The 17167-nt window shown below is 48.0% G+C and overlaps 1 protein-coding gene across 1 annotated transcript; it reads left to right on the forward strand.

Annotated features, from left to right (window-relative positions):
- Positions 1–1185: 1185 nt before the first annotated feature.
- LOC123069635 (probable splicing factor 3A subunit 1) lies at positions 1186–4000 on the forward strand. Its single transcript, XM_044492542.1, has 2 exons — positions 1186–3441; positions 3525–4000. Exons 1-2 carry the CDS (start codon positions 1408–1410, stop codon positions 3792–3794), a joined length of 2304 nt encoding a protein of 767 aa, XP_044348477.1. The 5' UTR covers positions 1186–1407; the 3' UTR covers positions 3795–4000.
- Positions 4001–17167: the final 13167 nt, after the last annotated feature.

A 17167-nucleotide genomic window follows, 5' to 3' on the forward strand; every position in this document is an offset into this window, starting at 1 on the left:
ATTTCTTAATATACGATGAATGTTTACATAATGCATGGTGAACTTTTTCATTATATATGGTGAATTAATTTTTAATATACGATGAACATTTTTTAATACACGGTGGACCTTTTATATACTACCAAATGGAAAACAGAGAAAAGAAACAGCAAAAAAAAAGAGAAAAAAGTAAAGTAAAGAAAGAAATAAGCAAAAAAAGGAAAAGAAGTCGAAAAAACCCGGTTAGAAACAAAACAGAAAAAACACATTCAGGCATCGTTCGTTTAATCCCACCCCCGCCGGGATCGGAGGGGTTTTGTCCCGAACCCCGTGGGTTTTACCCTCGCAGGAGTTGGATCCCCGCTTAGCTTATATGCATATTCGGTTAAACCCGGACGGGTTTATTTCCCATCCAAAACACCCTCAAACCGCAGGGATTCCACCGGGTTCTGAGCCACGTCTCCCTCCGCGTGGAAGAAAACCATGTTTCATCTCTTCTCGTCTAGTCGTTTGGTCTCGAAATAAAAATAAGAGGGCAAGAGCGGCGGCGGCGGGGAACGAGCCGGAGAGACGAACTCAATCCTCCATTGAAGACCGGCTGTTGCCTTCTACCTGAACCCCCCCCCCCCCCCTCCTCACTCCCCAGCAGAAGATCCTCGGCACGACCCTCTCCTTCCATCCCGACACGAGCTCGAAGGAGATCTCGAGGTGCAGCGGTGCGAGCACGGCGGCTCGCGCAGCGACCCCCATCTCCGGCGTCCGCTCCTCCCAAAAATTATCTTCCCACGGATAAGATTTTTGCCCTCTCCTCACCACTCTTAATTTCTATTCTGCTAGGCTTCCAGCTCGTCTGCCAAGAGAGAGGCGTAAACGAACAATTATACGTAGTCAGGGATTATGCAGGAAAGGATTAGTGGGGATTGGGTGACGGGGTGAGGATCACCCAAACCCTGCGTGGATTGAATCCACTAGGAGATTGGATCCCAAACAACCGAACAAAGCCTCAGGGAATCTTCTAAGGTTCCCAAAGCCGGCCAGAAACCTCTTGGCATAAGGATCCTGCAAGGAAGAAACAGGAGCGAAGCCGAATGATGGGCCGTCCCAAGTGGAAGCGACGGGTTGCTCGCTCTGCGAAGATTTGACGCTAACAAGCGTCATATAAGAAACCTGCCCCTAGTCAAGTCAGCCGAAACACGCATCGGGCCTGGCCCGGAATCGTCCCTGGCCGGATCGAACCACGCGGATCGGCTGCGATCCTGGCTAAACCAAACAAGCCGAAGCAAGTTCGAGTCCCGCACCCCTCCGACCCGGATCCCACGCCTCCGGTCCTCTCGCGTCGCAGGCGCCGCCGTCGATTCCGGTCTAAACCCTCGTCCAGTCGCCGAAACCCTAGAGGCCGCCGCGACGGGAGCCCCCGCGGTGGCCACCATGCCGCTCCTCTCCTCCCCGGACGCCGGAGACCACCAGCAGCAACTGCAGATTGTTCCCTCGTCCGTCGGCGTCGCCCCCTCGAAGCCCGAGCCCGCGCCGACGGTGTCCACCCACACGCGCACCATCGGCATCATCCACCCTCCGCCGGACATCCGGGTGATTGTCGAGAAAACGGCCACCTTCGTCGTCAATAACGGGCCCGAGTTCGAGCGCCGCATCGTCGCCCACAACCAGGGCAATGCCAAGTTCAGTTTCCTCCAGCCCTCCGACCCCTACCACGCCTACTACCAGCACCGCGTCTCTGAGATCGCCGAACATTCGCCCGCCGCTGATGCCTCCGCCGCGCCGGAGTCCGAGGACGGCCAGCCTCTCCCGTCCGACTCTGCTGATGGCGCCGATGACAAGCCCGACCACTCTGCGCCCTTCCGTGTGGCACCGCTGACCAAGGTGCTGGTGCCACCCAAGGCTGAGCTCTACATGGTGCGGCTGCCTGAGGGTATCACTGGGGAGGAGCTCGACATCATCAAGCTGACTGCACAGTTCGTGGCTCGGAATGGGAAGAACTTCCTGACGAGCCTGGCACACCGAGAGAGCACCAACTCGCAGTTTAACTTCATCCGACCCACGCACAGCATGTTTCCTTTCTTCACCATGTTTGCCGACGTGTACACGAGGGTGCTGAGCCCGGATGAGGGTGTGCCTGCACTGACAAAGGAGCTGCGGGAGGGGTCGAAGGACCTCACCACTGTGCTGGAGCGGTGCCTGAATCGGCTGGAGTGGGACCGATCACAGGAGCAGGCGAAGCAACAGGCAGAGGATGAACTTGAGCTGGAGAGGGTGCAGATGTCGATGATTGATTGGCATGATTTTGTTGTTGTTGCGACAATTGAGTTCGCAGATGATGAATATGAGGGGCTTCCTGTGCCGCCTACGCTAGAAGAATTGAAGCGCCGGAAGAGGATGGAGACCTTGGGAGAGGAGGAACCCATGGAATTGGCTGAACCAGCTAAGGATGTTGAGATGGAGATGGATGAGGAGGAGATGCAACTTGTTGAGGAAGGAATGAAGGCAGCAAGGCTTGAGGAGAACGGAGGAGGAGCACAAGTTAGGGTGGCCGGTGATCAGGAGCCGCCTATGAGAATTGTCAAGAACTATAAGAGGCCCGAGGAGAGGATCCCTGCGGCGAGGGACCCGACCAAGTTTGTTGTTTCAACAATAACCGGAGAGCTCATTCCGATTAGCGAGATGGGGGAACACATGCGCATCTCGCTCATTGACCCGAAGTACAAGGAACAGAAGGAAAGAATGCTGGCCAAGATTAAGGAGACCACGCTTGCTCCAGATGATGAGGTCGTCAATAACATTGTTGGTCTTGCACGGACAAGGCCAGACATATTTGGAACGACTGAGGAAGAGGTTTCTAATGCCGTCAAGGCAGAAATTGAAAAGAAAAAGGATGAGCAGCCAAAGCAGGTTATTTGGGATGGTCATTCTGGTAGCATTGGTCAAACTGCCACTCAGGCAATGTCTATGGGTGGTGAAGAACAAGTTGATGCCTCAAATGTTCCAGGTCCAGCTCCACTTCCCCGGTTTGTCATGCCGTTGCCCCAGCCTCCTCAACCACTTTCTTTGGTTAATGTTCCCCGATTTACACCAAATCCAATGCCTTATCATCTCCAAACCCCAGCTCATCATAAGCAAGGAGTTCCACATATGATGTCCAACATGCACCCACAGATGATTAGGATGTCAGGTCCCATGGGTCCTATGCCAAACAATATCCCCCCTCGTCCAGGCCATATTACTCAGTTCATGCCTGGTCCACCAAGGTTCCCTATGCCGCCAACCCCGCACATGCAGACCACGCCAACCATGGTCAACCCCATCGGAATCCCCCAGGCTCCACCACCTTTGCCTCCACAACCACCTGCCGAGGAGCAGCCACCTCTACCTGAGGAACCAGAACCTAAGAGGCAGAGAACAGATGATGCTTCTCTGATCCCAGCTGAGCAGTTTCTTGTTCAGCATCCGGTAATGTTTCTTTTCATATGTTTCGACTCTAATTACTTCTCTTATTATCCTGCAGTGTCATGCTAATTTATTTATTTCTGCAGGGCCCTGCGCGCATGTTGGTTTCTGTACCCAACCTCGATGAAGGAAGCTTGCGAGGCCAAGTTTTGGAGATCTCTGTCCATTCACTCTCAGACACAGTCGGCAGTCTGAAGGAGCAGATTGCTGGAGAGCTGCAGCTTCCTGCTAATAAGCAGAAGTTGAGTGTGAGAACTAGTTTCCTCAAAGACAATCTTTCTCTTGCTTATTACAATGTTGGCCCTGGGGTGGTGATCAATCTAACTCTGAGAGAGCGCGGTGGGAGAAAGAAATGAGTTTTTCTTATCCCAGTTTACTTACGGGGGCTTATTACGACCAAGCTTCAATGGCCATCATGGAGATCATTTTTGTTAGTTGCTGCCTTCTGGATTCTTGTATTATGTTTTTTCATATAAGGCCAGGAGCATAATTTGCACTATTTAGTTTTCAGACTTGCCTATGCTTCTTAATATAGTTATATACATGTTTTTGGAGATGTTTATCCTTGTTATTCTCATTGTGTTACTCGAGAGCTAACGTATACCTACCCGGCTATTTGATAGTGTGCTCCAGAGTTCAGGTGGCCGTATTAGCTTCTCCTGTTTAGTCTTCTAAGACGTTCTTGATATCTTGAAAATGCATATTGTCATTTCCCATGTTGGCATGTTTTGAGATTTTCTCTTATTTTTTTCTTTTCTGAAGAACCTCATGCGAGGGCAAAGGGTTCCTGCATTTCATTAAGAGGAATAGAGATGATCCAGTTTATAAGGAAAACCGTATCCAAAAACCTAACAATGCCCGGTTAATTGGGGAAAACCGAGTGAGCACCCAAGAACAAACACAAAAAGGAAAAAGGACACTGGAGCTTGAGGGTAGGGACTAGGACACGCACGCATTGCATCAGTAAAGACACTGTCTCTCTCTTTTCAAGTGCTTATCATGAAAGGTCTGTGGAAAGCTTATGTTGTAGTTCTAATAAATGGAGTTGTGGGTGATGTATCTGATGTTTACATTGTTTGTTAAGGACTTAATTATGTATTCACTGATGGTCATGTTCTTATTTTCATTTTGCTTGGTTCATCAAGATTTGGATAAGCACTGATGCTCATGTTCACCAGTCACTAACTTTCCTGTTATCTTGTGTTGTGGGGCAGCTAGGTCCTATTTTTGCACCTGACCAGTAATGCTGAGGTATTAACCATGTCCAGTAAATGCTGAGGTATTAACCATGTTTCATGGTGCTATTAATATCTGCGTAATGTTTAGCATAGGTCTTTACACGACAATGCTTAGCTCATCTATACTGGAATTCAGTAAACCCAAATGATTGCATTCAACCAACAATGGTTTATTTCTCGAGGCAGGATTATAGATTGGTTCTTACCAGATTTCTTGTTTCTTTGTACTCCCTCTGTTCCAAAATAAATGACTCAACTTTGTACTAAAGTTAGTACAAAGTTGAGTCATTTATTTTGGAACGGAGGGAGTATGTTTTTGACATTTCATGTAATGCAACTCGCCAAGGTTGAACTTTAACACAGATCATAGTGTACCGAACTAGTACTGTTTTTCCATATTACTTTTGCACTGCTTATACAGAGTTTAAGCTAGAAACAGTTATATTGCTTCTTGTGAGGATTGCTTACTACGTATATCTGATCGCCTCCTTTAGGTTCAGTTAGGCAGGGTTTGAGAAGGTTTGAAGAGGATTAAATCCCTTGCAAGTCAAAATCCCCCTCAAACCTCCCCAATCCCCTTCAATCCTAGTGCTGAGGCGATTAACCGAACATGGCCTTAGGCACCTTGACCAAGATTTCACACAATGCGAGCAGAAGTCTTCAACAAATGCTGAGAATCATACCCTAGCTCTGCTGCTCTGGCCAGCGCGTGCAAACCGGACCATGACAGGGGCTCCCACTTCATAAAACTCAAGTTACAGTGTATCACGCGCAAGGCGAGCCAGTTACAACTTGACTATCTTTTTCAATTATGGCCTGCAGCTTGCAGGCCCAGCAGCAAACTTGGCGTCATTTCAGACCTCCTCGAAGAACATCTTTGGCTTACGGTTGCTGGCCCACCTCGGTCCTGACAAGTTGCCCTAGGTCGAGGTCTGGAAAGTGAGCCCGGACCGAGGCTGGAACTTGTCGCACTCCATCGAAGGCCCTGGAGAACTGCCACTCGATCATTCGGGTTGGGAGAGTCTTGAAGTAGCGTCAGCACGCCATTCAAGTCTCGTGGGAGCGTCGGGTCCTAGTACCAGAGGATCCCAGCCACGGAGCCAAGAGCGACCCTCATCCTCTGCGTTCGTGCTGCGACCTTGCGGTGCCGCTCCTCAACATCTTCAATATGAATCTCATGAAGGCAAACTGCGAAGGAAAGGAACACATAAGATCACGCATGACTTGCAAATTCCACGCACACGGACAAGGACATCAAATAATTTCGTTGTGCAGCGATCTCCAGATGCTCGCAGTGTTTTTGCGCTTGGCGAAGCTCGGTGGACATGTCGAAGGTGGATTTCCGGAGCTACAGAATCTTCCCCTCATACTTTTTGCAGTTCTCGCTCCGACGCTGGAGCTCCGCCTCGAGGGTCCTGGCCTCATTGCGAAGTCGGCCCTGCTCGCCCTTGCCTTCTTTGAGCTGGCCTCGCGGGACTCCGCAGGCCTCCAAGTCGCGTATGGTCTCCTTCAGGCTAGCGAGCTCTGCTTCAGTAACCCGCGCAGTGTCCCGAGCCTCATCACACGCGCGGTTCGCCTCATCCAGATCATGCCTAAGTTGCGCACCCTGCTCGAGGGCCGCAAGACAAAAGAGGGTCAACGACTATACACAAAGCTATAAGGCCAAAGGTGTAACATACATAAAAGGAGGACTCACGAACTACGCTTGCACAAAGACGTTCCAGGTCCTCGTTTGGTTTTCTGTGCGCCGCAAGCTGGTGACATCAGCGTCCAGTTCGTGGTTCCGCTTCGCTAGACCCTGACAAAGGAGAAAGATGCATTTTATAAACCCGGGAGCTACAAGGCAGAAATGAAAATGCACAACAAAAACAAAGCATGTTTCCAATCAGGAACCACACTTGGTCCCAGGGGATACCATTACCTTAAGCACAAAAACAGATTCTATGGAGCAAGAAGCCTTACCGAGAATCGAATCCGAGGAGCAAGAAGCCTTATCGAGAATCCGGCACCACAGAGAGGCCACCCCTCTGGATGGCATATCAGAAGAGCTTCATCTCCTCGCTCACAGCGTCCATCATGACCCGGGTCTCCTTAGGCACATTTATCCCCATCTCGCTAGCCCCTGGGAAAAGGGAAGGTAACACCGCCATGACAGGTTCTGCCATCACTTTCCTTCTCTTCTTCGACCTAGCATCCAAACCACCGGCCTCTGATTTCGAGGCAAGCTTGGCGACCACCTATAGACACCAAAGTAGTAACGTCAGGACGAACCCGTGCTACTTGTGAGCCACGTTAGGATTTTCCCCGAAGAGGAAGGATGAAGCAATATAGTAGCAGATAGTATTTCCGTCAATGGGAAGCAAGGTTATCAAACAAATATGAGAACCACGCAAATGCCTAGTAAGCAGTACCTGCACACACACAAAAGCAAATACTTGCACCCAATGCGGGCAAGAGGGTTGTCATGGCAGATGTCCTCGTGAAAGGACTAAGTCCGGAGGCCATCGCAACTAGGAGGGTGCTTGAGAGTGGTTGATCGGGAAACAAAGGACACGGGTTTACCCAGGTTCAGCCCCTCACGGTGGAGGTAAAGACATACTTCCTGCTTGATTAATATTGCTAGAAATCTCGATTACAAGGATGCAGATTCGCTAACCTAGCTCTCGATGATTGTAACCTAGTCTTTTCCCCAAGGGCTCCCCTTTATATAATAGGTTGAGTCCCTGCGTTTACAACATAGTCCGGGTCGTACTATGACCCGCATCCTATTCTACTGATCTCCCAAGGAAGGAGTCCTCATCTTCGGGCCTTCGTCAAGCCGGCCCATCAAATTTCGCCACGAGCCGCCCTTTACTTAATCTGTTGGGCCTTCCGCCGCGTGATGATCCGTCAGGTTGAGGTGACCCGTGAGCCAGTGCGCTCTGGGCCGGGTCATTCCTCCTGCCGGGTCATAGTGCAAGGAAATATCCCCAACATTAGCCCCCATTTTAGCTTGGATTTATCCATGCTAAATTATATACATGAAAAACAAAATAAGAAACGAGGGAAAGAAGAATATCAAAGATCAACCCGGGTCTGCATGGTTAAGCCAGGAAAACTATTCGTGTGATCCGTGCTTCTTCCTTTCCAGATACTTTGGCCGAGTCAAGTGGTTTAGCCGACTTACGGAGACTCCACACTTAGCATCTTTCCGTTCCATTCCATAACGTGACATCACTTGTCCATCTTCCCAAATTCAGCAGATGATGTCATAATGGATCTTTTAAGTGGAAATGTGCCGTCTTGTTAGGTGCAAGAATCGAGGAGCCCCTTTAGCAAAAAAATAATGCGCATCCCGTGGCTTCACGCCTGCCATTTTGGGTTCTCACCCTTGTAGAAACACGACAAACCCCTCGGTCCTCTTTTACTACTTCTTCCTCTCGCCCTCGTCTTCGTCCTCTCGCCCCCGACGTCCTGTGCCACCTCAAGCTCACCGTCTCGTTCAACCGTCGAACACAACATCGGGGAGGCCATTGCCGGAACTTCGTCGGAGGAAACGCGGCCTCCGCACAATCTCCTACAAGCTCGACCCATTTCCACATATCTGTAAGTTCTCATTTCTTCCACTGCGTTTGTCATTGTGAGGCTTTCATTCCAATGTAATTTTTCTTGATCTAGATTCCTTCCGCAAAACTCGTTAGATCTTGTTAGTTCTTCTGCGCTTACCGACCCCGCCGTAGCTAGGTCTTTTTATCTTCTTTATCTAGCATTTTCTGAACCCGCTTCCGTAGCGGAACCCTATAACTTTTGTTTATGACTTGCTTTAACATGAAATATACTATCACTTGAATCACGTATGTATCTCATGTCGGCTCAGATCTTGACCGCCTTGTGGATCTATTGGAGATCGTAAATCCTTCATATGCTGAAAACTCTGCTTCTCTTGTGTTCATACGCAAACAGTATTAACATCTCCGGCCGTCTCAATCTTCGGCCGGCCTATAGACCCATCGTAGACCACAATTTGTTGAAATTTTAGCTTGTCTCGTGTCGGCTCACTGGTTGGCTTGTAAATCCGGTTACTTTCAGTCAATTCTGAAGTTTGTGCTGTCAATTGTTATGATTCAAAACATTTTCATGATTCGCCGATTCTTAGTTTGATATAAATATTTTTGTAGCTGATCTTGGTTGTTGCTTCCACCGCGATGCCTCCAAGAACCAACAAAGCCATTAACTGGGCAAGATCGACCGTATCTGCGCTAGTGTTGGAGGACTTAGTAGGCCAAGGATTTTTGCCGGCTCAAGAAGAAATTGAATGGCGAGTGCCAGAAGAAGAGACTCATCCTCAACCTCAAGAGGGTGAAGTTATAATATTTGTAGTCCATCTACACAGGGGCTTTCGACCTCCTGGGTCAAAGTTCTTTCGAGATGTTCTCCACTTCTTCAACCTCAGGCCTCAAGATCTTGGTCCCAACTCCATCGCAAACTTGTGTCAATTCGATGTTTTTTACGAGGTATACCTCCAAATAGCGCTAACCATTATCTTCTTCCAAGAATTATTTTATATCATTCATAAGACAGAGTTCAAGAATGGCCCCAGTATTGAACTGGGAGGAATTTCTATCCAAAGGAGGAAAACTGCCAACTTTCCCAAAGCAAAACTAGCAAGCCATCCCAAAGGGCGGCACAAAACTTGGTTTTATTGCAAGAACACCGCCCCGACACAAGAGAATCCTTTGCCAGAATCGATTGGACCGGCTCAATGCCACTGTGGCTTTCCTGGGTTGGGCCTCCCAAGAAGAGAGGGAAAAGTTGAAACCTTTATTTTCCAGAATAAATGCTTTAATTGCTCATGGTCTCATCGGGGTTGACTTAACCCGGTGTTAGATAACCTGGAGAGTACAACCCCTTGCATTAAGGGTGTTAGAAGGGAGAAAGGGATTTGGTGGAATAGTTGTTGATGTATTGCTTGAGCCTCGTGGGCATATATATATATAGGAGTACATGATCATCTTGGAGTACAAGGCAAGGTAGAATAATATCTACGCTATCCTATCTTTCCTAACAATCAATATACTCAACATTCCCCTGCAGTCACAACGGTAGCGACGCAGACGGTGAGACTGGAGAAGAATCCGAAGGCAAGCCGATGGACACCCCCCACAGTCGTAACAGTCAATGCATCGCGGAGTCGCGGCTGGAGTGGAAACCGACGAGGTTGCTCAAGCATGGCGGTAGCCCTTTGTGCCGTTTGTCGAGGTAGTCGAGAGCGTAGGTGGTGTAGCCATAGTCGAGGTAGCCGTGCGAAGAACGCCGTGGTCGGTGTCGAGTAGGGGGTCGCCGGTGTCGAGGTAGTCACCGTGAAGCCGCGAAAGAAGAGCGGCGGCGGCGGCCTAAGGAGGAGGCGGCGGCGGCTAGAGAAGGAGCGCGGCGGCGGTGCTCGAAGTAGGCAATAATGAACCCGACAGCGTGACGAAGACCGACGCGGACGGTGACGTTCCCGCGCCAAGGGAGGCGGCGCGGCGCATATCACGTGGAAGTCAACGCGCGTGGACGACGGTGGACCGCGGGCCGCAGCGTTACGACCCGAAGGGGCGACGCAACGGTGGCAGGCTGGTCGGGGCGACGGCGGGGAAGACCTCAGGGCGGTTGCAGGGATCGCGTGCCACGCTCGCTACGGCCCGACGGGGCGACGCAGCGGCAGCGCGAGGGTCGGTGCAGCCTCGGGGACGGCCTGAAGCGGACGGCCTCGGTGCAGCGGTTGACCGCTGGCCGCGGCACTACGGCCTGAATGGGCGACGCAGCGGCAGCGTGCGAGGTGGTGCAACCACGGGAACGGCCTCAGGGCGGCGGCAGGGATCACGTGCCGCGGCACTATGACTCGAAGGGGCGACGCAGCGGCGGCGCAGATCGGTGCAGCCACGGGGAGAACCACGGGGCGGCGGCGCTGCAGCCCGATGGGGCGACACAGCGGCAGCTTGTTGCTCGATCTGAGAGATACGCGTACTTGACAAACTTGAGAAAATTCCAATATGCGACGGCTATGCAGATCGGATCAGCCTGTGACATGCAGATTGCCACATGTGCATGCACAAAAGCATTGCACGGATCATCGTGGTGCGGTGAGTCGGCGTAGCGGCTGGCCACACCAACACATGCGTGTAGGCACAACACGCCCACGCGGGGAGCGTCAATGCCCGTAGGCCATGCAGCGCGGGACGACCGGCGCCGGCCAGCAGTGTGCAGCGCGCGATGAGACGCGCTACGTGAAGCTGGGGCGCGCGATGGGGCGTCACTGTGTAGGAACCGATCTGGATGTCAAAGTACAAGCGCACAATGGTTGATGGACGGCGGCGGGCGACGCAAACCGATCTTAGATCGGAAAACCAAAAAAAATCGCGCGATCAAGATGACCGGCGGGAGAGAGAAAACCCCGGAGCAAGGTTCGGGGAAAAGACTCTCTAGGGCAGTCGGTCAACACGACCGGTGGACGAACCCTAGGTACGGGCGGCGCGGCCCCCGGCGGCGGTCATGGAGGCCAACCGCCCCGGGGGCGGCGCGCAGGTGCGGAAGCGCGGCGGCTAGGGTTTATGATCGACTTGCGATAGATACCATGTTAGAAGGGAGAAAGGGATTTGATGGAATAGTTGTTGATGTATTGCTTAAGCCTCGTGGGCATATATATATATGAGTACATGATCATCTTGGAGTACAAGGCAAGGTAGAATAATATCATACGCTATCCTATCTTTTCTAACAATCAATATACTTAACAAAGGGGTTGCTTGATGTGTGATTATACTTGCGAGCCGGAAGATGTTCAAACGCTTTAGCCCAGTCGACTTATCAGAGGAGGAAATCAATAAGGCTACCAAAAAGTTGCTACGTGAGCCAAGGGTAAGTGCAATCTTATTGGGCTACCCTCTTCTATATAGAAAACCTGGTTCCTCCAGTAAGTCATCTACATCTTTCACCAACTATGTTGTTTTACTTTCCTTCCCTTTGCTTAAACACCGGCTCATAATCTGCTAGGCAAACGATAACTGGTGGAAAACTGCTCCCCGAGTTCGTGCTCCTCCTTGAAATGATCACGAAGAAGACGAGCCGACAGGCGAGGAATATTTATTTATCAGATGAACGCACACAACGCCGGTCGAATTTGATGAAAAGCTGAAGTGATGATGTACTATTGGGAGGCGTGCTTCAATTACTACAAAAGTAGTACTCCATGTTGATTTTGACAACCATCAAAAGGGGTTGTGTTCGGTTCGTACTAGTAGTACTTGGAGGCGGGATAATTCGATCAAATGAGGCGGCGCGACGACGTTGGCGTGCTAAGGCGGCCACGTGACACAGTCGAAGTCGATTACCTGCACACGTAAAATAGTGCAGTCTCAAAATAAGAACAAATAATATATATATTAGAAAATATTTTCGGCATAATTAATTTATGCAAATCAACTTATTAAAGGGATGTGGCCTGAACGGAGGTCGATTTGATGGCGCAACAGAGCGGTGGCATGCAGACGACGACGCAGGTCGGGACTCCGTCCGAGTTATCAATGAAGCGGACGAGAGAGGTGAGAGCTTCACGTAGCACTTGAGCAGAACAATTAATAAATATAGTGCTACAACTAGTACCAAAGTTTTACGTAGGAAGCAAAATTGCACTAGCATAGAAGACAGAAACCAATTTAATACTTAGCTTTGACAGTTTTTGCTAGTCAATATCGGTTTCGACAACCATGGATCTGTTTGCCCGTGGACATCCGCTTCGAGTTATCAAAGGAGCTAGTCCTGTGGTGTTAAATCAAATTCGGCAAACCGCACCACATTGATTCCATCGCTGCCGTACTTTTCCCTGGATAAAAATTAATTTGCGTGCAAGACAAGGGAGACGACAGCGGAAATTCTTCACAAATAAACAGCTTTATATACAGAACTGACCTAGTTGAGAAAATAGCACCTGATCGTTGATTTCGATCCCCTCGATCCGCAACGAACACCCATCAGGCTCTCAATGAAAGCCAATGTCGGTTCTATATCTGGCATATCTCGTAGTAGGGGTACTAAGCTAGACGTCTTAGAGCGATGGTAACATGGGCACATGGTTTTACCCAGGTTCGGGCTCTCTCGAAGAGATAATACCCTACATCCTGCTTTTGATTATATTGATATGGGTGTAGTACAGAGTACATGTATCTACCACGAGATTGTTCTAATGAATATTTGATTGTCTATTGACTAGGCTGGCCTCGGTTTATATAACACACCAGAGGCGTAGGGTTTAGGAGAGTCCTTGTCTTGGGCGCTATGTCTTGTAGAATCCTCCTTGTATGCGGCATGGGCTGCCCGAAGTGGCCCATGAGTGAACCGCCACGGGGGTCTTCGGCCCGATACACCAGTAAGGGAGACGATGTGTTGAGTACCCCTAGTCACACGACAACTGAATTTTGTCTCATGAATGCTTTACATATCATTTTACATCTTTTGGATAAGCATCATGTGTCTTGCCACACACAATCTTGCCGCACGGACTCATACTTACTCGATGGACACTTTTGTGTGTGTTAACCATGTATTTCCGAGTCTCATTTGTGTTTGCTCTTTTTGCATGTATACTACTCCGACGACACCTTGGAGTACTTGGATTGCACAATGTCTTCAACTCCGTCCAACTACAAGTCCGTCCACGACAACCGTTTCCATGATGATGAGGATCACGATCTGAGGTCGGATCTTTCCCAAGGGGGGGGGGGAGATGATGCGGAGCATCCCATGTTCATCCCCATGTACACTCCGACTACTCTCCAAGCCCCAAGAGTACATATGACGAGACCTCGAACATACTCCATTGGACACAAGGTGAACTCACTCCTCTCCGAATCGTCACTTTCCACATGTGAGACATGGCTACTACCTGAAATATGTGTGCTATGCATGTCCAGGAACCAAGAGGAAGGCCATGGAACACCTAGGAGCATTGGACAAGACGGCGAGGATGCTAAGCGCGAGGAACACGAGGAAAAGCTGCATGGAATCTACAGCCACCGGACGACCAGTCTGGACCGGACGTCCGACACCTGGAAGCCACCGGACGACTGGCCTAGACCGAACGTTCGACGTCTAGAAGCCGCACCAGACAGAAGGCCCAACCCCCAACTCTACAGCGAGCGGACGTCCGGCCTCCACCGTACGACCGGCCACACCTCCTAGTAAGTGGATGCCCGTCCTCCACTGGACGACCGGCACCATCACACCCGAGCCAAATTGGTGGAAGTCCGGCGACTACCGGACGTCCGGACGCCCGTGAGCCACCGGACGTCCGGTACCTGTCTGTGCACAGTTTCGGGCCTGAGGCCCATGTACCCTTTCATTTTGCCCCCATTTGCACTATGACTATAAATAGGACACCCCCTCCTCCTAGCTAGGGTTAGCAATGTGATAGCTCATATTAGAGATAGAGCTTTGCTCATCCACTTGGTTACTTCTCCATCGGAGTTCACGACCTCTTCGGAGAAGATCCCCCAAGCGGATTCAAGACCCCTTCATGGGAAGACCCCCTCAAGACCTCCTCACGGAGATGAACTAGTTGCCACTTGTATCGTCCCTTGTTGATTGTGGATCATGTATCTCTTGTGTTTCGAGGATCTAGCATATGTGTGACCGAATCTTATTAGTTGAGTGATTTCTCTCATGCTTTTCTCCTCGTGTTCTTCGTAGGATCCCCTCCATTTCATGAAAGATCGGGCATCTAGGGTTCTACCCTACATCACTTGTCCTTTGCTACAAAAAGGATTGGGCTACCTTGCTGCACCTTAGTTACTTTTGTTACTTGTTACCCGTTACGAATTATCTTATCACACAACTATCTGTTACCGATAATTTCAGTGCTTGCAGAGAAAATCTTGCTGAAAACCGCTTGTCATTTCCTTCTATCCTCATTGGGTTCGACACTCTTACTTATCAAAAGGACTATGATAGACCCCTATACTTGTGGGTCATCAAAACTCTTTTTTGGCGCCGTTCCGAGGAGTGAAGCGCCTTTGGTAAGGAAACATTTATACAGTGTGCTGAAATTTACTGTCACTTGTTAATATGGAAAATAATCCTTTGAGTGGTTCGTTCGGGGTATCTTCACCCTGACCAGAAGAGCAAAGAGTTGCCCCTCAACCTACTGAACCTACTGAAAATATTTGTTATGAAATTCCTTCGGGTATGATAGAGAAACTGCTAGCTAATCCTTATGCAGGAGATGGAACATTACATCCTGATATGCACCTAATCTATGTGGATGAAGTTTGTGGATTATTTAAGCTTGCAGGTTTGCCCGAGGATGAAGTCAAGAAGAAGGTCTTCCCTTTATATTTGAAAGGAAAGGCATTAACATGGTATAGGCTATGTGATGATATTGGATCTTGGAACTACAACCGATTGAAATTGGAATTTCATCAGAAGTTTTATCCTATGCATCTGTTCATCGTGATCGGAATTATATATATAATTTTTGGCCTTGTGAAGGAGAAAGTATCGCTCAAGCTTGGGGGAGGCTTAAGTCAATGTTATATTCATGCCCCAATCATGAGCTCTCAAGAGAAATTATTGTCCAGAACTTTTATGCCCGGCTTTCTTGTAATGATCTCCATGCTCGATACTTCTTGTATTAGTTCTTTTAAGAAGAAGATTATTGAATTCAAATGGGATTTATTGGATAGAATTAAACGCAACTCTGAAGATTGAGAACTCGACGAAGGTAAGGAGTTAGGTATAAACCTTAAGTTTGATTGTGTTAAATCTTTTATGGATACCGACACCTTTCGTGATTTTAGCACTAAATATGGACTTGACTCTGAGATAGTAGCTTCTTTTTGTGAATCATTTGCTAGTCATGTTGATCTTCCTAAGGAGAAGTGGTTTAAATATCATCCTCCCATCAAAGTGAAAGTAGTAGAACCTATCAAAGTTGAAGAAGAAACTATTACTTATAATGTTGATCTTGTTGTTCATACTGCTTATATTGAGAAACCACCTTTCCCTGTTAGAATAAAGGAACATGCTAAAGCTTCAACTGTGGTTCGTAAGAGTTATAATAGAACACCTACACCCCTTGAACAAATTAAAGTTGAACCTAGTATTGCTATGGTTAAAGATCTCTTGGTCGATTATATTGATGGGCATGTTATTTATTTCTGTGATGAAGTTGCTAGAATTGCTAAACCCGATACTAAATACAAACATAGACCTGTTGTTAGCATGCCCGTTGTTTCTGTTAAAATAGGAGATCATTGTTATCATGGCTTATGTGATGTGAGTGCTAGTGTGAGTGCAATTCCTTTGATCTTATATCAGGAAATTATGAATGATATTGCACCTGCTGAGATAGAAGATATTGATGTTACTATTAAGCTTGCCAATAGAGATACTATATCATCAATTGGGAGTTAGAGATGTTGAAGTCTTGTGTGGGAAAATAAAATACCATACTGATTTTCTTGTTCTTGGATCCCCACAAGATGATTTTTGTCCCATTATATTTGATAGACCTTTCTTGAACACGGTTAATGCTAAGATAGACTGTGAGAAAGATATTGTTACTGTCGGTTTAGGGGATATGTCTCATGATTATAATTTTTCTAAATTTTGTAGACAACCCCTTGATAAAGAGTTGCCTAGTAAGGATGAAATTATTGGTCTTGCCTCTATTGTCGTGCCTCCTACTGATCCTTTAGAACAATATTTGCTAGACCATGTAAATGATATGTTTATGAATGAAAGAAAGGAATTAAATGAAATACTCTTTAATCAAGGGCCTATTTTAAAACACAATTTGCCTGTTAAAATCCTTGGGGATCCTCCTCCACCAAAGGGTGATCCCGTCTTTGAGCTTAAACAATCACCTGATACTTTGAAATATGTTTATCTTGATGAAAAGAAGATATATCCTGTTATTATTAGTGCTAACGTTTCAGAGCATGAAGAAAAGAAATTATTGAAAACTTTGAAAAAGCACCATGCTGCTATTGGATATACTCTTGATGATCTTAAGGGCATTAGTCCCACTCTATGTCAGCACAAAATTAATTTGGAGCCTGATGCTAAACCAGTTGTTGATCATCACGACGGTTAAATACTAAGATGAAAGAAGTGGTAAGAAATGAAATACTAAAGCTTCTGGAGGCAGGTATAATTTATCCTATTGCTGATAGTAGATGGGTAAGTCATGTTCATTGTGTCCCTAAGAAGGGAGGTATTACTGTTGTCCCTAATGGTAAGAATGAATTGATCCCTCAAAGAATTGTTACATGTTACAAAATGGTAATTGATTTTTGCAAATTAAACAAAGCCACTAGAAAAGATCATTACCCTCTACCTTTTATTGATCAAATGCTAGAAAGATTGTCCAAACATACACATTTTTGCTTTCGAGATGGTTATTCTGGTTTCTCTCAAATACCTGTGTCAAAAGAGGACCAAGAAAAGACCACTTTTACTTGCCCTTTCGGTACCTTTGC

Source organism: Triticum aestivum, chromosome 3B (assembly GCF_018294505.1).
Source record: "Triticum aestivum cultivar Chinese Spring chromosome 3B, IWGSC CS RefSeq v2.1, whole genome shotgun sequence".
Taxonomy (NCBI): Eukaryota; Viridiplantae; Streptophyta; class Magnoliopsida; order Poales; family Poaceae; genus Triticum; species Triticum aestivum.

Bases quoted from the DNA above. Each gene is read 5' to 3' on its own strand.
- LOC123069635 (XM_044492542.1), top strand. From the start codon at position 1,408: ATGCCGCTCCTCTCCTCCCCGGACGCCGGAGACCACCAGCAGCAACTG. The intron at 3,442-3,524 runs GTAATGTTTCTT...TTATTTCTGCAG, and splicing joins AGTTTCTTGTTCAGCATCCG to GGCCCTGCGCGCATGTTGGT.